The sequence below is a fragment of the Danio rerio genome, chromosome 19 (assembly GCF_052040795.2).
Source record: "Danio rerio strain M-AB ecotype USA chromosome 19, GRCz13ab, whole genome shotgun sequence".
Taxonomy (NCBI): Eukaryota; Metazoa; Chordata; class Actinopteri; order Cypriniformes; family Danionidae; genus Danio; species Danio rerio.
The window spans coordinates 32,535,757-32,556,009 of record NC_141039.2 but is presented as its reverse complement, the minus strand read 5'-3'; the positions used below and the strand labels follow the sequence as shown (position 1 = coordinate 32,556,009).

General features: G+C 35.0%; 1 protein-coding gene across 1 annotated transcript; it reads right to left on the bottom strand.

Annotated features, from left to right (window-relative positions):
- Window positions 1–1,536: 1,536 nt before the first annotated feature.
- tspan13b (tetraspanin 13b) lies at window positions 1,537–12,744 on the bottom strand. The gene is given in 6 exon segments (NM_001005970.1): window positions 1,537–2,413; window positions 3,942–4,052; window positions 4,297–4,410; window positions 6,749–6,829; window positions 8,766–8,933; window positions 12,492–12,744. Coding segments are annotated over 6 exon segments (612 nt in total). The 5' UTR covers window positions 12,555–12,744; the 3' UTR covers window positions 1,537–2,338.
- Between the last annotated feature and the right edge of the window lie 7,509 nt (window positions 12,745–20,253).

The window sequence follows — 20,253 nt, the reverse complement described above, 5'->3', positions numbered from 1 at the left end:
TATTGGATTGAGATCTGGTGACTGTGGAGGCCTTTGAATACAGTGAACTCATTGTCATGTTCAAGAAGTAAATCTGAGATAATTTTCACTTTATGACATGGCATGTTATCCTGTTGGAAGTAGCCATCAGAAGATTGGTACACTGTGGTCATAAAGGGACGGACATGGTCGGCAACAATATTCAGGTAGGCTGTGGTGTTGACATGATGCTCAATTGGTACTAATGGGCCCAAAGTGTGCCAAGACAATGTCCGACACATCAGTGGTTATTTGAGTTACTGTTGCCTTTCTATTAGCTCGAACCAGTCTGGCCATTCTCCTCTGACCTCTGGCATCAACAAGGCATTTGCGCCCACAGAACTGCGGCTCACTGGATATTTTTTTGTTTTACAGACCATTCTCTGTAAAATCCCAGAAGATCAGCAGTTTCTGAAATACTCAGAATTTCATACTTAGCCTGTCTGGCACCCATTCTGATGCTCAGTTTGAACTGCAGCAAATTGTCTTGACCATGTTTGCATGCCTAAATGCAATGCATTGCTGCTATGTGATTGGCTGATGAGAAATTTGCATTCCCCCTCTCTTCTCAGATGGGATTGTAGGCCAAATCAAAGGTTACCATGGGCCAACTTTGGCCCGCGGGCCCTAGTTTGGGCATGTCTGATTAAATATATATATAATTTTTCAAAGAACTACTTTGCACCTTTTTTGCACAATATAAATATTGGTGAAAACCATAGTACAATGTATAATTTCAACAGTTGTTACAAGATTAGACAGCATTTGTATATGTTGTATATGAGCAATTCCAGCGTTATGGATGTGATATTTGCAGTAAAATCTCAAAACATAAGTTCCCATAGAAAGGATATGTTAACATTATATTGAAACATTTGTTTATATTTTCCAAAACAACTAACCACAAAGTTAAGGGATCGGAAAAATATCAATCTGTAAACATTTTTAATAATTTAAATGAGAAAAATAAAAAAACACGCGCTATGAAGTGATGAAAAAAGTTAGCGAGTTTGCAGTATACAACATACTTTGTATAATTTCTGTGAATTAAACTGCCCTCACTATAGAACAAAAACGTTTGATTTTACTTTCTTTTATTTGACATTTTTTGCATTTATGAGGAAAAAGCTCCCTTATAGATGTGAAATTGGCACTTGTGAGATTTTGGTAAATATACAAATTTAATTGTATGAAAACATTAACAGAGTGTATTTAAGTATTTTTAAAGCAGTCTAAAATACTTAGTTGAACAGAAATCGCAAAAACGGTTTCGCTTTTTAGGCAAAAACTTAATTTTGTCATGGCAAGGTTGACATTTGCATGGAATTGCCTATATTTATCTTTTTACTTCAGCAAGTACTTTTTAAATGGAATATGATAAAGTTAACCAATTCATTTTTCTGTGCCATTTTTATTTTTATCTTAATACTGTTATAACAACGTAAGCCTAAAAAACAGCATTATGCAAACTCAACAACAACTTTACACAATCACCACACTGACCAAAAAACAAAAATGTGACTTCAGAGTCTTTATTTTTTTCAAATGTTTGAAATCGCAGTTCACAGAACCATTGGATATAGATGTACACGTCAATGAGGAATGCATGCAAGAAGCCAAAACGATACACAAAATCAATTCAGTAAAACTAACACACACACACACACGCATACATAATGAAAATAAAATAGGCAATAAATACGTCAAATATGAAACGTGAGATCAGAACAGTGCTTGTGAAAACGCTCTTTCATTATTCTTTATATTTAAATACGGTTTCAACTTGTTCATATTAATATTGAAGTTCGAGTAATGAACTATAGTTATGCTGACACTTTTATTGCAAATTTATTGCATTGAAGTGAATCTGAGCAAGTCTGATTTAACTATGTCGTTCATGCTAACTCTTAACATGTCCACTATTAGACTTTATCAATGTATAACTGAATACATTCTGAAATTTTCACTATATATAAATCATAATGATGAAAACAGCTCATTTTCTGTTAATGCTTTTACTATATGAAATAAAATGGTTAACATTAAACCAAATGGTGTTGATTGTTTAGCCCATTACTGCAAGTACTGCATACTAATATTTGGTGTTGTGTTCTTTCATTACATAACATACAGCCTCATATAACGCACAGTACAGTGCGGTCACACTGTAATCTTGAAAAAATCAAGCACATAATAATATATAGCAGCAAGAACACGCAGGCTGGTCTCCTCTTCTTTTGGGTAAAAGCAAACGCACACTTTCTGTAACAGCTCCAGTGAATATTTCAGTGGTCAAATGACAAAATGAGGAGAATCTGACCTATAGAAAAGCGCTGGGATTCGCCCGTGGGTCCTTCTGGTTCCTGTATCGGTATGTCAGCCAAACACCCAGGATCTGAAACAAGCAGAATAATAATATTGAAAAAAGGAAATAAAATGTAAATATATTTGGTTAAATATACAGTAAACAGCTACTGTGGTTAAACGTCCTGTGAAGTGCTTTGAAATGTGCATTTTTATTCAACCCAAACACGAAGAGAGGTTGGGACATGGTGTATCCCCTCCCCTTTTTGAGAAACAATCAATACCATTTGGTTTTATTATCGTTTTGCCAGTGAGAGTGGTTGAGCTGATACTAGAGAGCATTTAACTGGTTATGATTTGATGATCCATTTAGGCGGAAGAGACAACCTATAAGCTTTAAATGTTTATATCAGTTTATCAGTTATATCGTCATATTGACGTTGTACCCCAGCGTACCCCAATGTGGTGGGGACTTTGTATTTTGTTAGGAAATAAAAATCGTCTTGACATTAGAACCCAACATCAGGCAGACGTCAATGTCCAACAAAAAATCAACCAAATATCAACGTCTAATCACTATGACATCTATCAGACATTGGATTTTGGTCACTTTCCAACACAACCAAATATCAACGTAATTTGACATCATTATTGGACGTCAAAATAACCTTGTCCTCAGACTCTGGCTAGACATTGAATTTTGCTTTCCTGACTTAATGACCTAAATCTAACCTAATTTTATTGCCTTATGGTGTTGTGTGCCTGCTGTGTAGCTTATAGATATCTTAAAAACGAGCAATACTAATACTAGCATCTAAATGTGTTGTTTTAATTTCATAGGACCATTAACGGTTAAAAAAAATAAACTAATAGTAATCACTATACCTCCCAACTGATTTTGTATCACAACAAGTAGACATCTAAAATGTTGTAAAATATGCAAATAAAGCTCTACATAATTAAATATATGCTAATTTGCATATATTTCTAGCACAAAAAACCTGAACACTCGAACTTGGATTAAAAATTCTTGTGTCCACACGTAAATGAGTTTCAAATGACTGAAACTGAATCTTTCTGAAAACTCCGGCTACAATGTGGTTATGAGGACACTACAACTGGGCTGCGTCTGGAATCACCTACTAATCAGTAAGTACTGTATTGAAAGTGGACCTATGGTAAAAATCTACTTTTCAAGCTGTTTGGACAGACATATGTGTAAGTATAGTGTATAGACCGTCATATTGGGGTGATATAAACACAGCCAGTCCTTTTTTTTCAATTTAACAACATAAAAACTGTGGACCAATTGGAGCGGTTTTCAGATCGACCGCAACTTGATGAGGAGTGCGGTCCCCCCGCCCACCAATATTGATTGACAGGCACGCGTCACCATATCCTCAGTTTGTTGTTTCACGTCCGCCATTTTCAGCATGTGAGTCAAAGCAATGTCACTTAAGGTGCATTATTGTATTTTTTTTAGATGTAAGGCTCACTGGGCTCAACACAAGTTCAACTTTTTTATTTTTATTATTATTATCTTTGGGTAACAACCCTTCAATGTAATTCAACGAAGGGTCGAACGACTATTAAATCTAAGGTTTATTTCTCAGTCTCACCTCAGTGAAGCTGAAGAAGAGGCCGATTCCCCCGACGAAGCGCAGTACCTCTCCTGCATGCTCCTGGATCTTTGCTGCACATGTGGTGCAAGTGCTGTAATGAAAACAAGGCTGTGCAGGAGACAAAAAAAAGACATTAGGGACAAACACTTCGATTGTCTTAGTGGAGTGTTATGTTAACATAATACACATGCAAATCATCAGCAGTTGTTATCACCCACACAGTTGTCATTTATAGTTCAGTGTATGAATGTGCAAAACAACAAAAGAACAGTAAAGTGTGTGTGTGAGTGTGTGTGTGTGTGTGTGTGTGTGTGTGTGTGTGTGTGTGTTAGTGTGAGAGAGAGGAAATTACAGCAGCGCAGCTTCCATTGACATCCATGTGGGAGAAACCGCAGCAGTTCAGACTCTTCTCAACGTCCCTCTGAGTGGTCAAAGAGTTGTTCCAACCCACCTCCAACAGGTGATTCTGGATGAAACATGGGAAAGCTTATGAGAACAAACTAACCACTTACCACAGTTTTGTGCTAGGGCTGCAAAATATATCAACAAATTATCTGTAGCGCGGTCATAGTATTTGTTTGTAGCATGCACAGGTTGTTTATCTAAATTTGACCAATCAGATGAGGCCTCTCCGGTAGGTGCTACTTTGCTATTGGCTAGATTAGCCCAATGGTGAGCACTGAACACCGAGCCTCAGAGCAGAGAGCTGAAAATAAATAGTAATGGTGGGAGTGAAGACCAGAGAGGAAAAAGACAACAGCTAATTGGAGACAGAATATCTGCAGAGGTTTTCAGTCATTTATAGGGTTTATATGTTTGCACCTTGATCACATTTTTTTACACATTTAATCAGCTTTTAACTATTTTTATTTGTGGTATTTTGTTTCTTTTGGTCTTGTTTATGTAAAGCACTTTGAATTACTATTGTGTATGAAATGTGCTATATATATAAACCTGCCTTGCCTTGAAAGAATACATTTTTGTCAAAGAACTTTTGATTTAAGTTAAAGAACCCCCTTTTCCATAAAGAACATTTTAATGAATTGGAATACATGGTCATACAAGTTATTAATACATCAGTAATCAAAGTTAATAATTTAAAAATGATAAAAGCACTCTTAAAAATAAAGATGACAGGAAGCATTTTTTTTATATATTTTGGGGTTTCCCAAAGAATCTCTAAGTGAAATGATTTTTTTATAGAAATAATTAAATATAAGGATAAATATATGTACTCTATATATATATATATATATATACTCTTCGGCTAGTTTATTAGGTACACTTGTTGAACACGCCTCTTTAAAACATATTTCTGATCCGCCAATCATATGGCAGCAACTCAATGCATTTAGGCATGTAGACATGGTCAAGATGATCTGCTGCAGTTCAAACCGAGCATCATTATGGGAAAGAAAGGTGATTTAAGTGACTTTGAACATGGCATGATTTTAGGTGCCAGACGGGCTGATCTGAGTGTTTCAGAAACTGCTGATCTACTGGAATTTTCACGCACAACCATCTTTAGGGTTTACAGAGAATAGTCCGAATAGGAGAAAATATCCAGTGAGCGGCCGTACTGTGGGCGCATGCCTTTTTGATGCCAGAGGTCAGAGGAGAATGGCCAGACCGGTTCGAGCTGACAGAAAAGCAACAGTAACTCAAATAACCACTCGTTACAACAGAGGTATGCAGAAGAGCCTCTCTAAATGCACAACATGTCGAACCTTGAGGCAGATGAGCTACAGCAGCAGAAGACCACACCGGGTGTCACTCCTGTCAGCTAAGAACTGGAAACTGAGGCTACAATTCACACAGGCTCACCAAAAGTGGACAATGCAAGATGGGAAAAAACATGTCTGGTCTGATGAGTCTTGATTTTTGATGCAATAATGACAGGGTCAGAATTTGAAGTTAACAATATAAAAGCATGGATCCATCCTGCCTTGTATCAATAGTTCAAGCTGGTGGTGGTGGTGTAATGGTGTGTATTTTCTTGGTACACTTTAGGCCCATTATAGTACCAATCGAGCACCATGTCAACGCCACAGCAATTATCTCAGACTGGTTTCTTAAAAATGACAATGAGTTTACTGTACTCAAATGGCCTCCACAGTCACCAGATCTCAATCCAATCGAGCACCTTCGGGATGTGGTGGAATGGGAGATTCGCATTATAAATGTGCAGCTGACAAATCTGCAGCAACTGCGTGATGTCAATATGGAGCAAAATCTCTGAGGAATATTTCCAGTACCTTGTTGAATCTATGCCACAAAGTATTAAGTCAGTTTTGAAGGCAAAAGGGGGTCCAACCCCGTACTAGTAAGGTGTACCTAATAAAATGGCCAGTGAGTGAGAGAGCTTTTGTATGTGTGTGTGTGTGTACACACTAACACACACACACACACACACACACACACACACACACACACACACAGAATTTTAGTATGAGTAATACTCATACTACATAAATAACATAAATAAATGACTTGAAATAGCTAAGAAAATTTGCAAATAATGTTTTCAACTTTAGTGAAGACCTAGACTGCGCTGCATAATATTTAAAAATCATGATGGATTTTTGTTTGTTTTCAGAAAGTTAAAAAATAGTAATTATTTGAAAGAGAAATCATTTTAAAATTTTAAACAAATTTACTCTCAACCTGCATCTATTTAAAGCATTCTTGCCGAACACAACTACAGAACTTCTCAACTATTTATATCTGCAGAACATTTTCAAAGATGACAGCAGATATACTGCATGTGAGAGCATATGATGCAGTACAGTAATCAATAATCTTACCTGTTGCTTCTCATTAATAGCCAGACATGCACTGGACACTGCAAACTGAACTACAAACACCAGGAACAAGATGATCATGTACTGTTATCAATGAGTTAAGGATTAATGCATGAAATACAATGCAGAAATATCAAGAGAAAAATCACTAAAATATATATGATTTACTTTTACTCACCCATTTTAAGGGTTAGTTCACCCAAAAATGAAAATTCTGTTATTAATTACAATGTGCAGCATCCACTTAAATGATGCGACGGCAGCCACCAGCTATAGGTGGAGTGAAGCGTCAGTGATACAGCCAATTCGCTGGATAAGAATGATTGGGAGGCCATGACCGGTAAGGGAATTTGGCCAAGACACCCCTGCTCTTTACGAGAAGTGCCATGGGTTTTTTAATGACCACATAGTCAAGACCTCGGTTTAAGGGCTTATGCGAAAGCCGGCGCTCATCGACAATATTGAGTCCCCTTCACTATACTGGGGCATTAGGAAATGTTCCAACTCTTCCGCATCAGGTCAGACTGCACATTTACGACGAACAATACAATATATCCCCATTAAAGTCAGCAGCGCAACACACAAGTACCATATTCCTTGTAGTAAACATGCACCCTGATCTGATCTGGAAGACATACAAGAAGTTGGTGCAAAAAAAGTGAGTTAAATCATATTAATTGTTTTAATAATATTTGTGGTTGCTTTTAAAAGTCTCAGGACCATTGTTGTCTAAGAAGGATGAGAGAGCTCTCAGATTTCATCTAAGATTCAATTCAATTCTCCTTTATGTCTATAGCACTTTTACAATGTATAGTGCGTCAAAGCAGCTTCACATGGAAGATTATAATAAATTAAAACAGCGTACTTCAGTTTTCAGTGTTTAAGTTCAGTTCAGTTTAGCTCAGTTCAGTGTGGTTAATAATCACTACTCCGAGTCCAAACACTAAAGAGCAAATCCATCGATGCACAGCTCTACAGATCCCAAACCATGCAAGCCAGTGACGACAGCGGCGAGGAAAAAAACTTCACCAATTGGCGAAAGTGAAGAATTAAAAAACTTCAAGAAATACCAGGCTCAGTTGGGAACGACCATTTCTCCTATGGTCAAATGCCAAAATATATGTTAATTTGTATTCCAAAGATAAACAAAGATCTCATTGGAACATTCGGGTTAGTAATTACTAACAGAATTTTCAATTTTTGGAGAATTAACCCTTAAATAGTTCCAAAATCTTATGAATGTCTTTTGTACGTTGAACAGAAAAGATGAAGAAAATATGGAAACTGACAGGCATTGACATCCATGGTAGGAAAAACAATCAACGGCTACTAGTTTTCAACATTCTTCAAAATATCTTCTTTTGTACAAACTTTGGAACAAGTGGAGGGGGAAGAAATGATGACAGTAATTTCATCATCACTTCTAACACATCTATGCTTCATTTAGTATCGAAAAGTAATCAAATGAAATAGTCTCCCACCCATTAACTAACCACAGAAATATATAATCATTTGTCTCTGAGTAACAGAGCGTAATAATCATACATAAGCTTCCCTGCGGAGAGTTTTGATAATGACCCAAATCCATCTCAGGATTAGTTTGTTTCATTTCACCGTGAGGCTTTTTGACATCACGAATAATTCCCTCTCATCTGTCATGTTAACTGCACCACACTATGGAGGAACGGTGAAATGCAGATCATAATCCTGTCTCATTTACAGAAGCAACGAAGATAAATAAAGCATATCATATAACACATTGTTTTGTTGCATGAGGCCATTTAGAGTATTTATATCAACATGAGCAGCTGACGTGATGAAATAGCATGTTTAAGTAATTATTTTAGACTGATTACCCAGTTTGTCTGGAAGTACCGGTTTTACATGGATCACATCATTAAATTTCACCCTCCACCATAAGTGCCGCACAAGAAAAGCTAAAATTTCCTATTAATTCTGCTTGACATGAATACTTGCTAATGCCTAAACATTGTTTATGGATGATTGCAGTAAAGGATACAAAGAACAGCAGGACCTGATGGTGCTTCATGGCACCAATGAGTCCAGCAAGAGCAACAAAGAAGAGGAAAACCCCAATTCCTATGATGCCACCAACCACCTGGAAACTGGACACCAGCCCGAAACACTTCCCCCATGCGGCGATGCCGATCATCAGCAAACTCACCATCTGAAGGCGCAGACAAAGAGTCAGTGTTACTGTTGATAAAAGGACACACACTTACAAAAAAAAGCGTTCATCTATGAGACAAATTTTATTTTACGTTAAACTTACATTAAAATGTGCCTAATCACACAAAGGAAAATAAATATTTACAAAATTAAGTCTACTTCTATGTGTTATTATTGAACACACACATTGCATTTTGTTCATACTAGTAGAATCTGCTGGTTAAAAAGCAGAAATTAAAATGCCTAAAAACACCTTAATCAAATGTAAATTATTTAAAAAAAGAAAGAGAAAAATGAAAAGTCAAGTCTAGCTTTTTTGTCATTCCGCTGCATGTGTGGACATACAGAGAAACGAAATGTTGAGTCTTCCAGGAGAACGGTGCTACATAAATTAATCATAAATACAAACAGAACACTGGACATAGGAGCTATTTTAAAAAACCTATGCATAACTAACATTCACTAAAGTGTACTTAACACATATAACAGGCTAAAACAAGTGCTTTTATGTGAGACTGAAGAATGTTGTGCAGGATATTGTGCAAGAGAGGTATTAAAGGTGAATACTGTGCAAAAGGGGTATTTAAGGTTGGATATTGTGCGGAGTAATTTGAGCTTGAAGCAAGCAGTCCAACATGATTGTGGTACATTGATAGCTACAAATCATTGTTTTTCCATATTGAGCCTTTGTAGGATGGAGTTTAAATAAAGTTGCCAGGTGCGTAAAAGCAAGCAATATTTATAAATACTGCTCATAAGAAAGACTAATAATAGCTTCAAAAATTAAAAAATTTAAAAAATTAAAAAAAGTTAAAGTGCTAAATTGCTGCAAGTTATAAAAACAATTCAATAAAAAAGCCTAAAATATTTTTTTTTATTGGAGTTTTGTGAAAACAATAAAAAGTAATTTCTAAAATAATTATTGTGGCAGTAATATTAACAGTATTATAATTACTTTTTTAGAAATGTACTTTTTAATTTCAATATTATTTTACCTCTCCACTGACAAAGTACAGGGACAGCTAAAATTCAGAATTATGAGCCCCTTTGAATTTCTTTTCTTTTTTCTTTTTTTTTTAAATATTTCACAAATTATGTTTAACAGAGCAAGGAAATTTTCACAGTATGTCTGATAATATTTTTTCTTCTGGAGAAAGTCTTATTTGTTTTATTTTGGCTAGAATAAAAGCAGATTTTAATGTTTGAAACCCATTTTAAGGTTAAACTTATTAGCTCCTTTAAGCTATATTTTATTAGGATAGTGTACAGAACAAACCATCATTATACAATAACTTGCTAATTACCCTAACCTGCCTAGTTAACCTAATTAACCTAGTTAAGCCTTTAAATGTCACTTTGAGCTGTATAGAAGTGTCTTGAAAAATATCAAGTAAAATATTATTTACTGTCATCATGGCAAAGATAAAATAAATCAGTTATAAGAAATGAGTTATTAAAATTATTATGTTTAGAAATGTGTTAAAGAAATCTTCCCTCCGTTAAACAGAAATTGGGAAAAAAAATAAACAGGGAGGCTAATAATTCTCACTTGAACTGTATGTATGTGTGTGTGTGTGTGTGTATATATATATATATATATATATATATATATATATATATATATATATATACATACAGTTGAAGTCAGAATTATTATTACCCCTTTTGATTTTTATTTTCTTTTTTAAATATTTCCCAAATTATGTTTAACAGAGCAAGGAAATTTTCACAGTATGTCTGATATTAGCTTTTCTTCTGGAGAAAGTCTTATTTGTTTTATTTCGACTAGAATAAAAGCAGTTATTAATTTTTTTAAAACAATTTTTGGGACAAAATTATTAGTCCCTTTAAGCTTTTTTTTTCAATAATCTACAGAACAAAATATCGTTATACAATAACTTGCCTAATGACCCTAACCTGCCTAGTTAACCTTATTAACCTAGTTGAGCCTTTAAATGTCACTTTAAGCTGTATAGAAGTGTCTTGAAAAATATCAAGTAAAATATTATTTACTGTCATCATGGCAAAGATTAAATAAATCAATCATTAGAAATAAGTTTTTAAAACTTATGCTTAGAAATGTGCTGAAACAATCTTCCCTCTTTTAAACAGAAATTGGGGAAAAAAAAGGGCGCTAATAATTCAGGGGGGCTAATAATTCTGACATGAACTGTATATATAGCAAAATAATCGTGCAGCTGTAACTGTTCAAAAGGTAATTTATAATTTAATTTAACAATTTATTCCAGTGATCCAGTAAATTTTCAGCTTCATTACTTCAGTCTCCATTCACATGATCCTTCAGAAAACATTCTAATATTAATTATTATTAGTAGTATTATCAGTATTAATATTATTATTACTCATGGTAATAGTAATAAAATGCAATAAATACTGGAGTAATACTTTCAATTGAAACTACATACAATAACAAAGAAGTAGTTTAAAATTGTAATAAATATTCAACAATTTAAAACTTTTTTTACATTTAATAAATGCCACCCCAATGAACAGAATAATTTTCTTTAAAAAAAAAAAAAACATGAAAACAACACCTGACCCCAAACTTTTGACCGGTAGTGTATATGGCAAAAATATATTATTTTAATATGAACTTTAGAATACTAAAAAGTTACTAATTTAAACACAATAAATACACTTAAAAATAAAGATGACACTGCCAGAAAGAAACAAAAATCAGGTTTTCTAGAAATACATTTTTTGAGTTCCCCAAAGAACCTTTTAAAAAATTACAAATTTAAATAAATAAAAATGTCCACAGTGTCAAGACTAACTTTATAAAAAGTGTTTATTCCATTGTAAATATTACTTTGTTGTGTGAAAAGGTTATACATGTTATAAGTTCTTCATGGAAATATTGATGTCAATAAAGAAATTATATTTAAAAGAGTGAATCTACGTTTATTTCTGCGTGACACGTTGAGATTATAGTGACAGTGTTGATTCATGGGAGCACAACTGGCAGGCAAATGGCACAGCGTTTCCTAAAAATGACCCAACAACAGCTGTGATACACTCTAGCAATAACACAGCCATCAGTCACATCATAACATTAATTACTTAAGCCTATTCATTCCCCTACAACTCAAATGAGCATTTAGAGGTTAATCCACACTGCCATCATTAACCGAGCCCGCAGCTTCTGCTTCCTCTTCTGAAGTAACAAGTGAATGACCAAAGATGATTATAATAATGTGTTCCTCCTAATCTAAATGAAAACAGTCTAATCAACACAGTATCAGCCTCAGGATATCTGCACAAGTAAAACAAAAGCAGGATGTGAGCTTGGCAAAACAGAGCAGTTGCAAGGAAACCGGGATGTTATTATACGGGCTGTGCGTGAAACCAGAACCGCTCATCGGCCTCATTCCACACAAAGAATCGCTCTAAATAATTTACACGAGTCCTGTGACACCGAGCACTGTAATACAGCCACACACAAACACTTTATATATAACCATTTATAAAAGCAGGCGTGCAAATAAAACGATGAAGTCTGATAAAGATGTCCCATATGGTTGCATTGGTTACTCACAACATAAAGGATGTTGAGCGCACACAGGGAATTCTTGGAGCAGGTGAATCCAGCGCAGCCCATCTTGATTATTGTTTTGCCGAACAGAAGCTTTAAAACTGTGACAATTACCGTCTCTGGAAATATCAGTTACATGACACGCAAATCGAACAATTTTGGAGAGGAAATCGTTGTTGGGAATCGAGAAAATACGAGAAATAAAGAGGAGTGTGCCTCAGACCAATTCACGGCGAACACTGATGCATGAGAGGTTGCCAGATCCCGCCTAATACAAGCCACCCACTTTTTAGGGTAAACGCTGGCTGCTCTGTCCTGATTGTAAGTTGGTTTCTTTGATCGCAAAATATCACTTAAAATAAAATCAATATAATAAATTAATAATAAAATAACATTTCCTTGATGTTTGTCTGCTTTGGATAGGAGAGTCTGCTGATATTGGCTATATTATATATAATATTCATTCATTCATTCATTCATTCATTCTCTTTTTGGCTTAGTCCCAATCTGGGATCGCCACAGAGGAATGAAAAGCCACTGTGTCCAGCATATGTTTTACGCAGCAGATGCCCTTCCAGCTGCAACCCATCACTGGGAAACATCCAAACACAATCATTCACACACTTACACCATGGTCAATTTAGCCTACTCAATTCATCTATAGCGGATGTCTTTGAACTGTGGGGGAAACTGGAGCACTTGGAGGAAACTGACGCCAACACAGGGAGAACATGCAAACTCCACACAAAAATGCCAACTGACACAGCCAAGGCTCTAACCAGCGACTTCTTGCTGCGAGGCAAACGTGCTACCCACTGCGCACCCATGCAGTCCCAGTTTAAAATATATCCATATATAAATTATAAATATATAAATACTAGCCATCCTGTGAGTTTTTTTTAATATTTCACAAATGATGTTTAACAGAGCAAAACATTTTTCACAGTATTTTCTGTAAAATGTTTTCTTCTGGGAAAGTTTTATTTGTTTGATTTTGGCTAGAATGAAATTAGTTTTTTTTTTTTTATATATATAATTTCAATATTATTAGCCTTCCTATGCAATATTGGCTACAGAACAATGTCTGGCCCAAATAACTTCAGGAGTAAACTTAACCAATAAGTGAGTTAAGCAGCCATTTAGGGCACCAGGGAATTAGGGTGTCCTGGGCAATGCCAAGAAGGCTATATTAACTACACACAGCTCTTTTATAAATTTTCTATCATATGTTGTCAAATCTGTCTATAACCTTTTTAACATTATTGCTTTGTTTAAAAACCGGGGCCCACCATGAATAGTGGAATACTGCCAGTCTGTCAGCATGCAGAGTAGACCTGTGGTAAAGTCAGAGTGTGCAAGAGAGAGAATTTAGGAAAAATTAGAATGAAAAAAAAATTATTAGAAAATTTAATTAAAATTTGAAATTTTTGGGGAAAAGTAGAAGTAAGACAAACAATGAGACGCAGCTACTTTTTGCATTCTGGCCAAAACACATATTAGCACGAGCTTGTTAAAAGAGGGCCTGTTCAAATAAAATACAATTTCCCGTGAACAAGTATTCAATTCATATGAAAAATGGTGACAAGATTAGTTTGATTGATTGTGAATTAAATTAGTTGAAATGTTTTTTTAAAAATTAATATTAAGATCTAATAACACAAATGGCTAATTAACTATGCAGAGTTTATTAATTTATTTTGTTATTTGTGAATTTATTGCATTTAGATTTATATTAAGAAACTAAATGTTCCTATAAATATTAAAATGTATTTTAGATAGTTTGTACATATATTAAAATATTTTTTAAACATGTAGTTTATATTCACACACACACACAAAAAAATAATAATCTACAGATAAATCATCTAGAGAAAGAGAATGTTTTGAGTTTCAATGCTAGGGCGTCATACCTGAATTTGCTTAGGGTCCCCAAATCCGGCCCTGATTACCCTAACCTGTCTAGTTAACCTGTATTTAGCTAGTTAAGTATTTAAATTGCATTTTAAGCTGAGTACTAAAGTAGGCTATTTGGAAAATACCTAGTAAAGTATTGTGTACTGTCATCATGGCAAAGATAAAATAAATCGGTAATTTTAAATTAGTTATTAAAACTAATAGGCTATGTATCTTGCCTCATTACTAGTAAAGAAAACTTAAGAAGCAAAAAGCAAGTAGCCTATCCTTTATACTTATTTTTTTTATAAATAAATAAATAAATATTATGCAAGACAACGCGGTAGTTAATTTCGCTGTGGCGACCCCTGATGAATAAAGGGGCTACGCCGAAGGAAAATGAATGAATAAAAGTATTAGACAATGCAATATTACATCCCAGTGAGGGGGTTACTACAACATGGCAACCATTTAAGAAGGCGGGACTTTCCGTTCGCGGTTAAACTGATTGGTCAGTTTTTCCTGAATAATGATTCATTGACAAGACGTGGTTTCCACGTATTCCCGCCTCTCCTTAGTAACAGTTGCGAGGAGAAGCATTCATTCGTCAAGACAACATTATGGTTTGAAAAAAAAAATTCAAATCCATGAAATATATAGCCTAGGTATGTGTGATTTCAAAGCTGTTTCATTTCTATCTCATGTCAAAAACTACTGCAGTTAAAAGAATGTCCATGATACTGCAGACATTTTAACTATGTATCTGTAATTTAATTTAATCTGGGATCGCCACAGAGGAATGAAAAGCCACTGTGTCCAGCATATGTTTTACGCAGCAGATGCCCTTCCAGCTGCAACCCATCACTGGGAAACATCCAAACACAATCATTCACACACTTACACCATGGTCAATTTAGCCTACTCAATTCATCTATAGCGGATGTCTTTGAACTGTGGGGGAAACTGGAGCACTTGGAGGAAACTGACGCCAACACAGGGAGAACATGCAAACTCCACACAAAAATGCCAACTGACACAGCCAAGGCTCTAACCAGCGACTTCTTGCTGCGAGGCAAACGTGCTACCCACTGCGCACCCATGCAGTCCCAGTTTAAAATATATCCATATATAAATTATAAATATATAAATACAAATCCATGAAATATATAGCCTAGGTATGTGTGATTTCAAAGCTGTTTCATTTCTATCTCATGTCAAAAACTACTGCAGTTAAAAGAATGTCCATGATACTGCAAACATTTTAACTATGTATCTGTAATTTAACCGTGTATCTCAGATTTAGTCTTTTTACGCTATTATTAGATAAAAAATATATTTTAAAATAAGGTTAAAAAGCAGATAATTTTAAAACTAAGTAAAAAATTCAAGCATTGAATTTTTAACTTTTTTAAACATTGAATTTTTAATTTTTACCCCCCACCCACACACAAAAAAAAACCCCAACAACTGTTTAAAACTTCTAGTGTAATTTCTCATTGAAGTGTACTAAAAACACTATAAATTTATATTATTTATTTTATATTAGGCTATTTGTGACAACATGATAAAGCATGCAATTAGTTGCAAAACATAGACATTTACCCAGGGATGAGCAGTATTTGTGATACATGTATTTCAATTACAAATAGTATTTTGTAGTTTGTATGTGATAGGGTTTCTGAAAATGGGTTTATATTTTGTATCAAAATATTTTATTATCTTGTATTTTTGTAGTTTCAAAATACTGTTAAATACTTTGTAAGAAGTGCATGATGACATCATAAAAATGCTTGCTGAGGGCTGAGGGCTTTCTGTATGAAATGTGTACAAAAATATACTAAATAATTAAAAAAGAAACTCATGAGTCTACTCAAGTACATTAAGAGTAGAGGTGAACGAGGAGGCAGAGAGCCTGTAAAAACTTGACTGTCAAAGCTCAGAGAAATCTATTACTATGTTTACTTTACATTTAACAATGAAGTGATTGATCGAATAGGCCTACATATGGAAAGTTTGCAAAGAAGGTTTATGCTTGTAAAAGTATTTTGCAGTATTTTTAAAAAGCAAAAATACAGTATTTTATTTTGATACATTTGTGGCTGCTGTATTTTGTACTTTAGTTTGATCAACTTAAAAAGGAGGTATTTTGTATTTTAAATTTACAATAGATTTCAATGTATTTTTGGCCATCCCTGCTTTTACCAAACAACTTTACAATAACAGGCTATATGAACCGGGCCACAAGACATAAGAATAAGAATACTCATAAGAACAGTCATGAGAAAACTGAACATCAACTAAAAACGGAATCATCTTTTTTTCACCGATCTATATTTGGTTTGTTAAGATCAGATATGACATGACCTGGAATCTGATGGTTAAAAAAATCTAATTATTGCGAAAAGGGCATTTTAAGGTGTCCAAATTATTACACATTAGACTAATAATAAAAAAAGATTTCATGTATTTATGGAAGGACATTTGTCTTGACAATGTTTCTTAATGGAACATTTACTTAATATTGTAATGATTCTTGGCATAAAATTCAGCCTACTGAAAAAGACACAGTGGTGCAGCCACTAGAGGACGTCCATCTGCTCCAGTCAAGACGCACAAGTTTTCCTGAGGCACAGAGATAATAAGATCAGAGTAAAGCTGACCTGCCGGTAAGAGAAGAGCAGCAGACTGTGTTAAATCTCAAGAGCCCCTGCGGCGGGGTGAGAAAGAGCATCTGAAGTGCTTGTTTGCCCCGAAATGAAAGAAAGACCGTGGGATTGAAACTGTTATACGTTCGTAACATTAACTGTTTCACGTTTATGGTTTTGTGTTCTGGTCGTGTTTTCAGCCGTACAGGAGAATATTATATATGCGTTTTAAATTGTGGGTGGCACTTCCGGTTAAATGAACTTAAATTACTAAATAACACTAATAAAAAAAAAAAAAAGCAGTAAGGGACGTTTACTGACAGCGGAATAGAAAAGGGGCACTCTCACATTCACACAGGCACTCATACTCTACAGCCTTTTTAGCTTCAGTTACCCTATATAGCGCATGTCTTTGGATTGTGGGGGAAAGAGCACTTGGAGAAAACAACATGCGCGGAGAACATGCAAACTCCACACAAAAATGCCAACTGGTCCAGCCAGGACTCAAACCAGCAACCTTCTTGCTGTGAGGCAACAGCGTTAACCACTGAGCCACAGTCCCATATACATAGGCTATTTATCTAGCTTTTATTAAAATTTTGTAACTTTTTACCTCTGAATTATGGCTTTATCTTTTCTCTTAACTAAATTGTCTGTAGTGTACGAGTGTTAATGAGTGTGTATGGGTGTTTCCCATTACTGGGTTGTGGCTGGAAGGGCATCTGCTCTGTAAAACATATGCTGGAATAGTTGGTGGTTCATTCCATTGTGGCGACCTCTGAAATAGAGACTAAGCCAAAGGAAAATTAATGACTGTCCACGGTCCACATTTCTTCTTTAATATTATTCCCAAATGGAAAGTGGATAATTATAGAAATGATAAATGTATAGTTTAAAAATGCACACTATTTTCAATCCTCATTTCAGTTGCAACACTGACCACACACACCTGTTTGTAATTATCAAGTGCTGATTTAGGTACTATTAATTGGTTCAGGTGTGTTTGATCAGGGTTGGGACTGAATTCTGCAGGAAGGTAGCTCTCCAGGAACAGGGTTGGTGACCCCAGTTGTAGGCTATGGTTTTAAGTAACTTGGTAATCAATTGACCCCACTAGATGGCAGCAAAGTAATTTCTCTTTTACTTGTGCAGTTAGTTAAAGGAATTCACCCCAGAAATAATATTCACTTACTTTCCCTGAACTTGCTACAAACCTACTTGTGTTTCTTTCATCTATTGAACACAAAGAAAACTTTGAAGAAAGCTGTAAACCTGTAATCTTTGACTAGTACCAACGTATTTGTTTTACCTAGTATGAATGTCAGTGGATACAAGTTTTTAGCTTTCTTCAAAATGTCCTCTTTAGTGTTTAACAATAAAAATAAGCACATAAAGATTTATTACCAAAATAAATAGTAAGTAAACTTAGCTCATAATTATCTCTTCATGTAGCCATCTCTATTACTAGGGCCATTCAAAATCTGCTGACATTTTTTGCTATTTCTTCGCAGACTTTTGTTAAAAATCTCCGGATTCATGTGGAATGACTAGGAGTATCGTTACTAAAAAGGTAATAGGTGAAATAAAAAATTATATTGTTATTTAATTTTTACAATACATATTCAGCTAGATCCGCTTTAGATAAACAAAGCAATTCTCTCATAAGACAGAAAATATTATTTACAAACTGTATGGTAAATAAATCATAAGAATATTTTCACATTAGTCAATGTTGTTATTCAAATTAATTAAAAAACGGAATAATATAAATTTACACACATTTACACAAGTAAATAAACAGAATCATGGATGGAATTTTGTGTGCGCAGATTTCGTGTGGGCCTACCTATAACATATCTATAATAATTTCTCACTACAATCGATCCGCTCCAGAGTTCGTTTCAATAGAGCCAAGACCACCTCATTCAGGTTTTGGTGCTGATCCGAGCGAGATTGCTGGATTCATATATGCCAATTAGACCGCGCTAACTGGGGAAATGCACCAGATTCTGAAACAAAAGTCTAGGTGTGAAAGCACCCTCAATTACCAGGAGACTGGGGTGTAATGCGTTCTATAGTAATCTAAATAAATTTTTGAGGAATGCAGTAATGTATCGAATTGCATTTTACATTTATGTAATTTGATTACAGTTACTAAAGTCAATGTAATTGCGTTACTTCTTTTAAATCACGTTTTCTGCTGCAACGTCAGTTAATAAGCTGATATAGCTGCTGTCGAGAGTGGTTGCTTCTTGAAGTTGAAATATAAAATTCCAATTAAAATATTGTTGTGAATTTCAGTCTATGTCCAGTCTAAAGAACTTTCGACTGCTTTTAACTCGACCAGCAACCTTTTAATAGAATACTAGTCAATAAGGAGGCACTATCCTTATACTGTAAATATACTGCATAGTTGCAATCTAAACAACTACATTCTTGACTAAAAAAGCCTCAAAAGTACATTATGTTGTTCAACAGCTGCGACCCTTGTCAAACTGTATTGTGTTTATTCATCTGCTGTCACTCTATGTGGAAGGAGTAATGCACAAGAGTGAAGAGGCTGTACGAGTGCTGATATTGTAGAATATCGCAAGGCTATCAGCAAATCAGATCCGAGAACCAGACAGAACTGTTGTATAAATACAAATGACAAATACAAATGTACAGATGTACAGATGTCTCAACATCTCTGGCTGATTGTGATGCTGCTGTTGTGAACTCATTATCACCTTTTTATTTCTCCGCTTCTGCTGATATATGTGTCTCATATATCAAGGGGATAAAGAAAAAAGCGCTAAAATGCCCCTGTTTTCTGATCTCAATATTGAAAGTGTGACGATTGCGAAGAACATTAGTTGCTGGTTTGCCCTTGAGAGGGTGATAAGTTCTAGATCTGGCACCCGTACTTATTCAGCGTGTCCTATTTTAGCCACTATAAAGGGGTGCAGGAAGAAGAAATCACACTAACCGCCCTGAATCTGTCAAAATCTTGTCCACACTGCTGGCTCTAACAGAAAATCATAGCATAATCCTTGGAAATGGCCACTATTTTATTGCCTCCAAGGCAACAGAGGGAGAGAGCTTGTTCAGCAACTAGACGAGATTAAAGCCTAAGAGTTATTTTGCTTGTCATACGACATATAAAAGCATGTCTTTCATGAGATGCACATACTCCAAAAATAGACACAATTTCTATGATAAACAGCCCCAAGTGTGTACCATGTGTA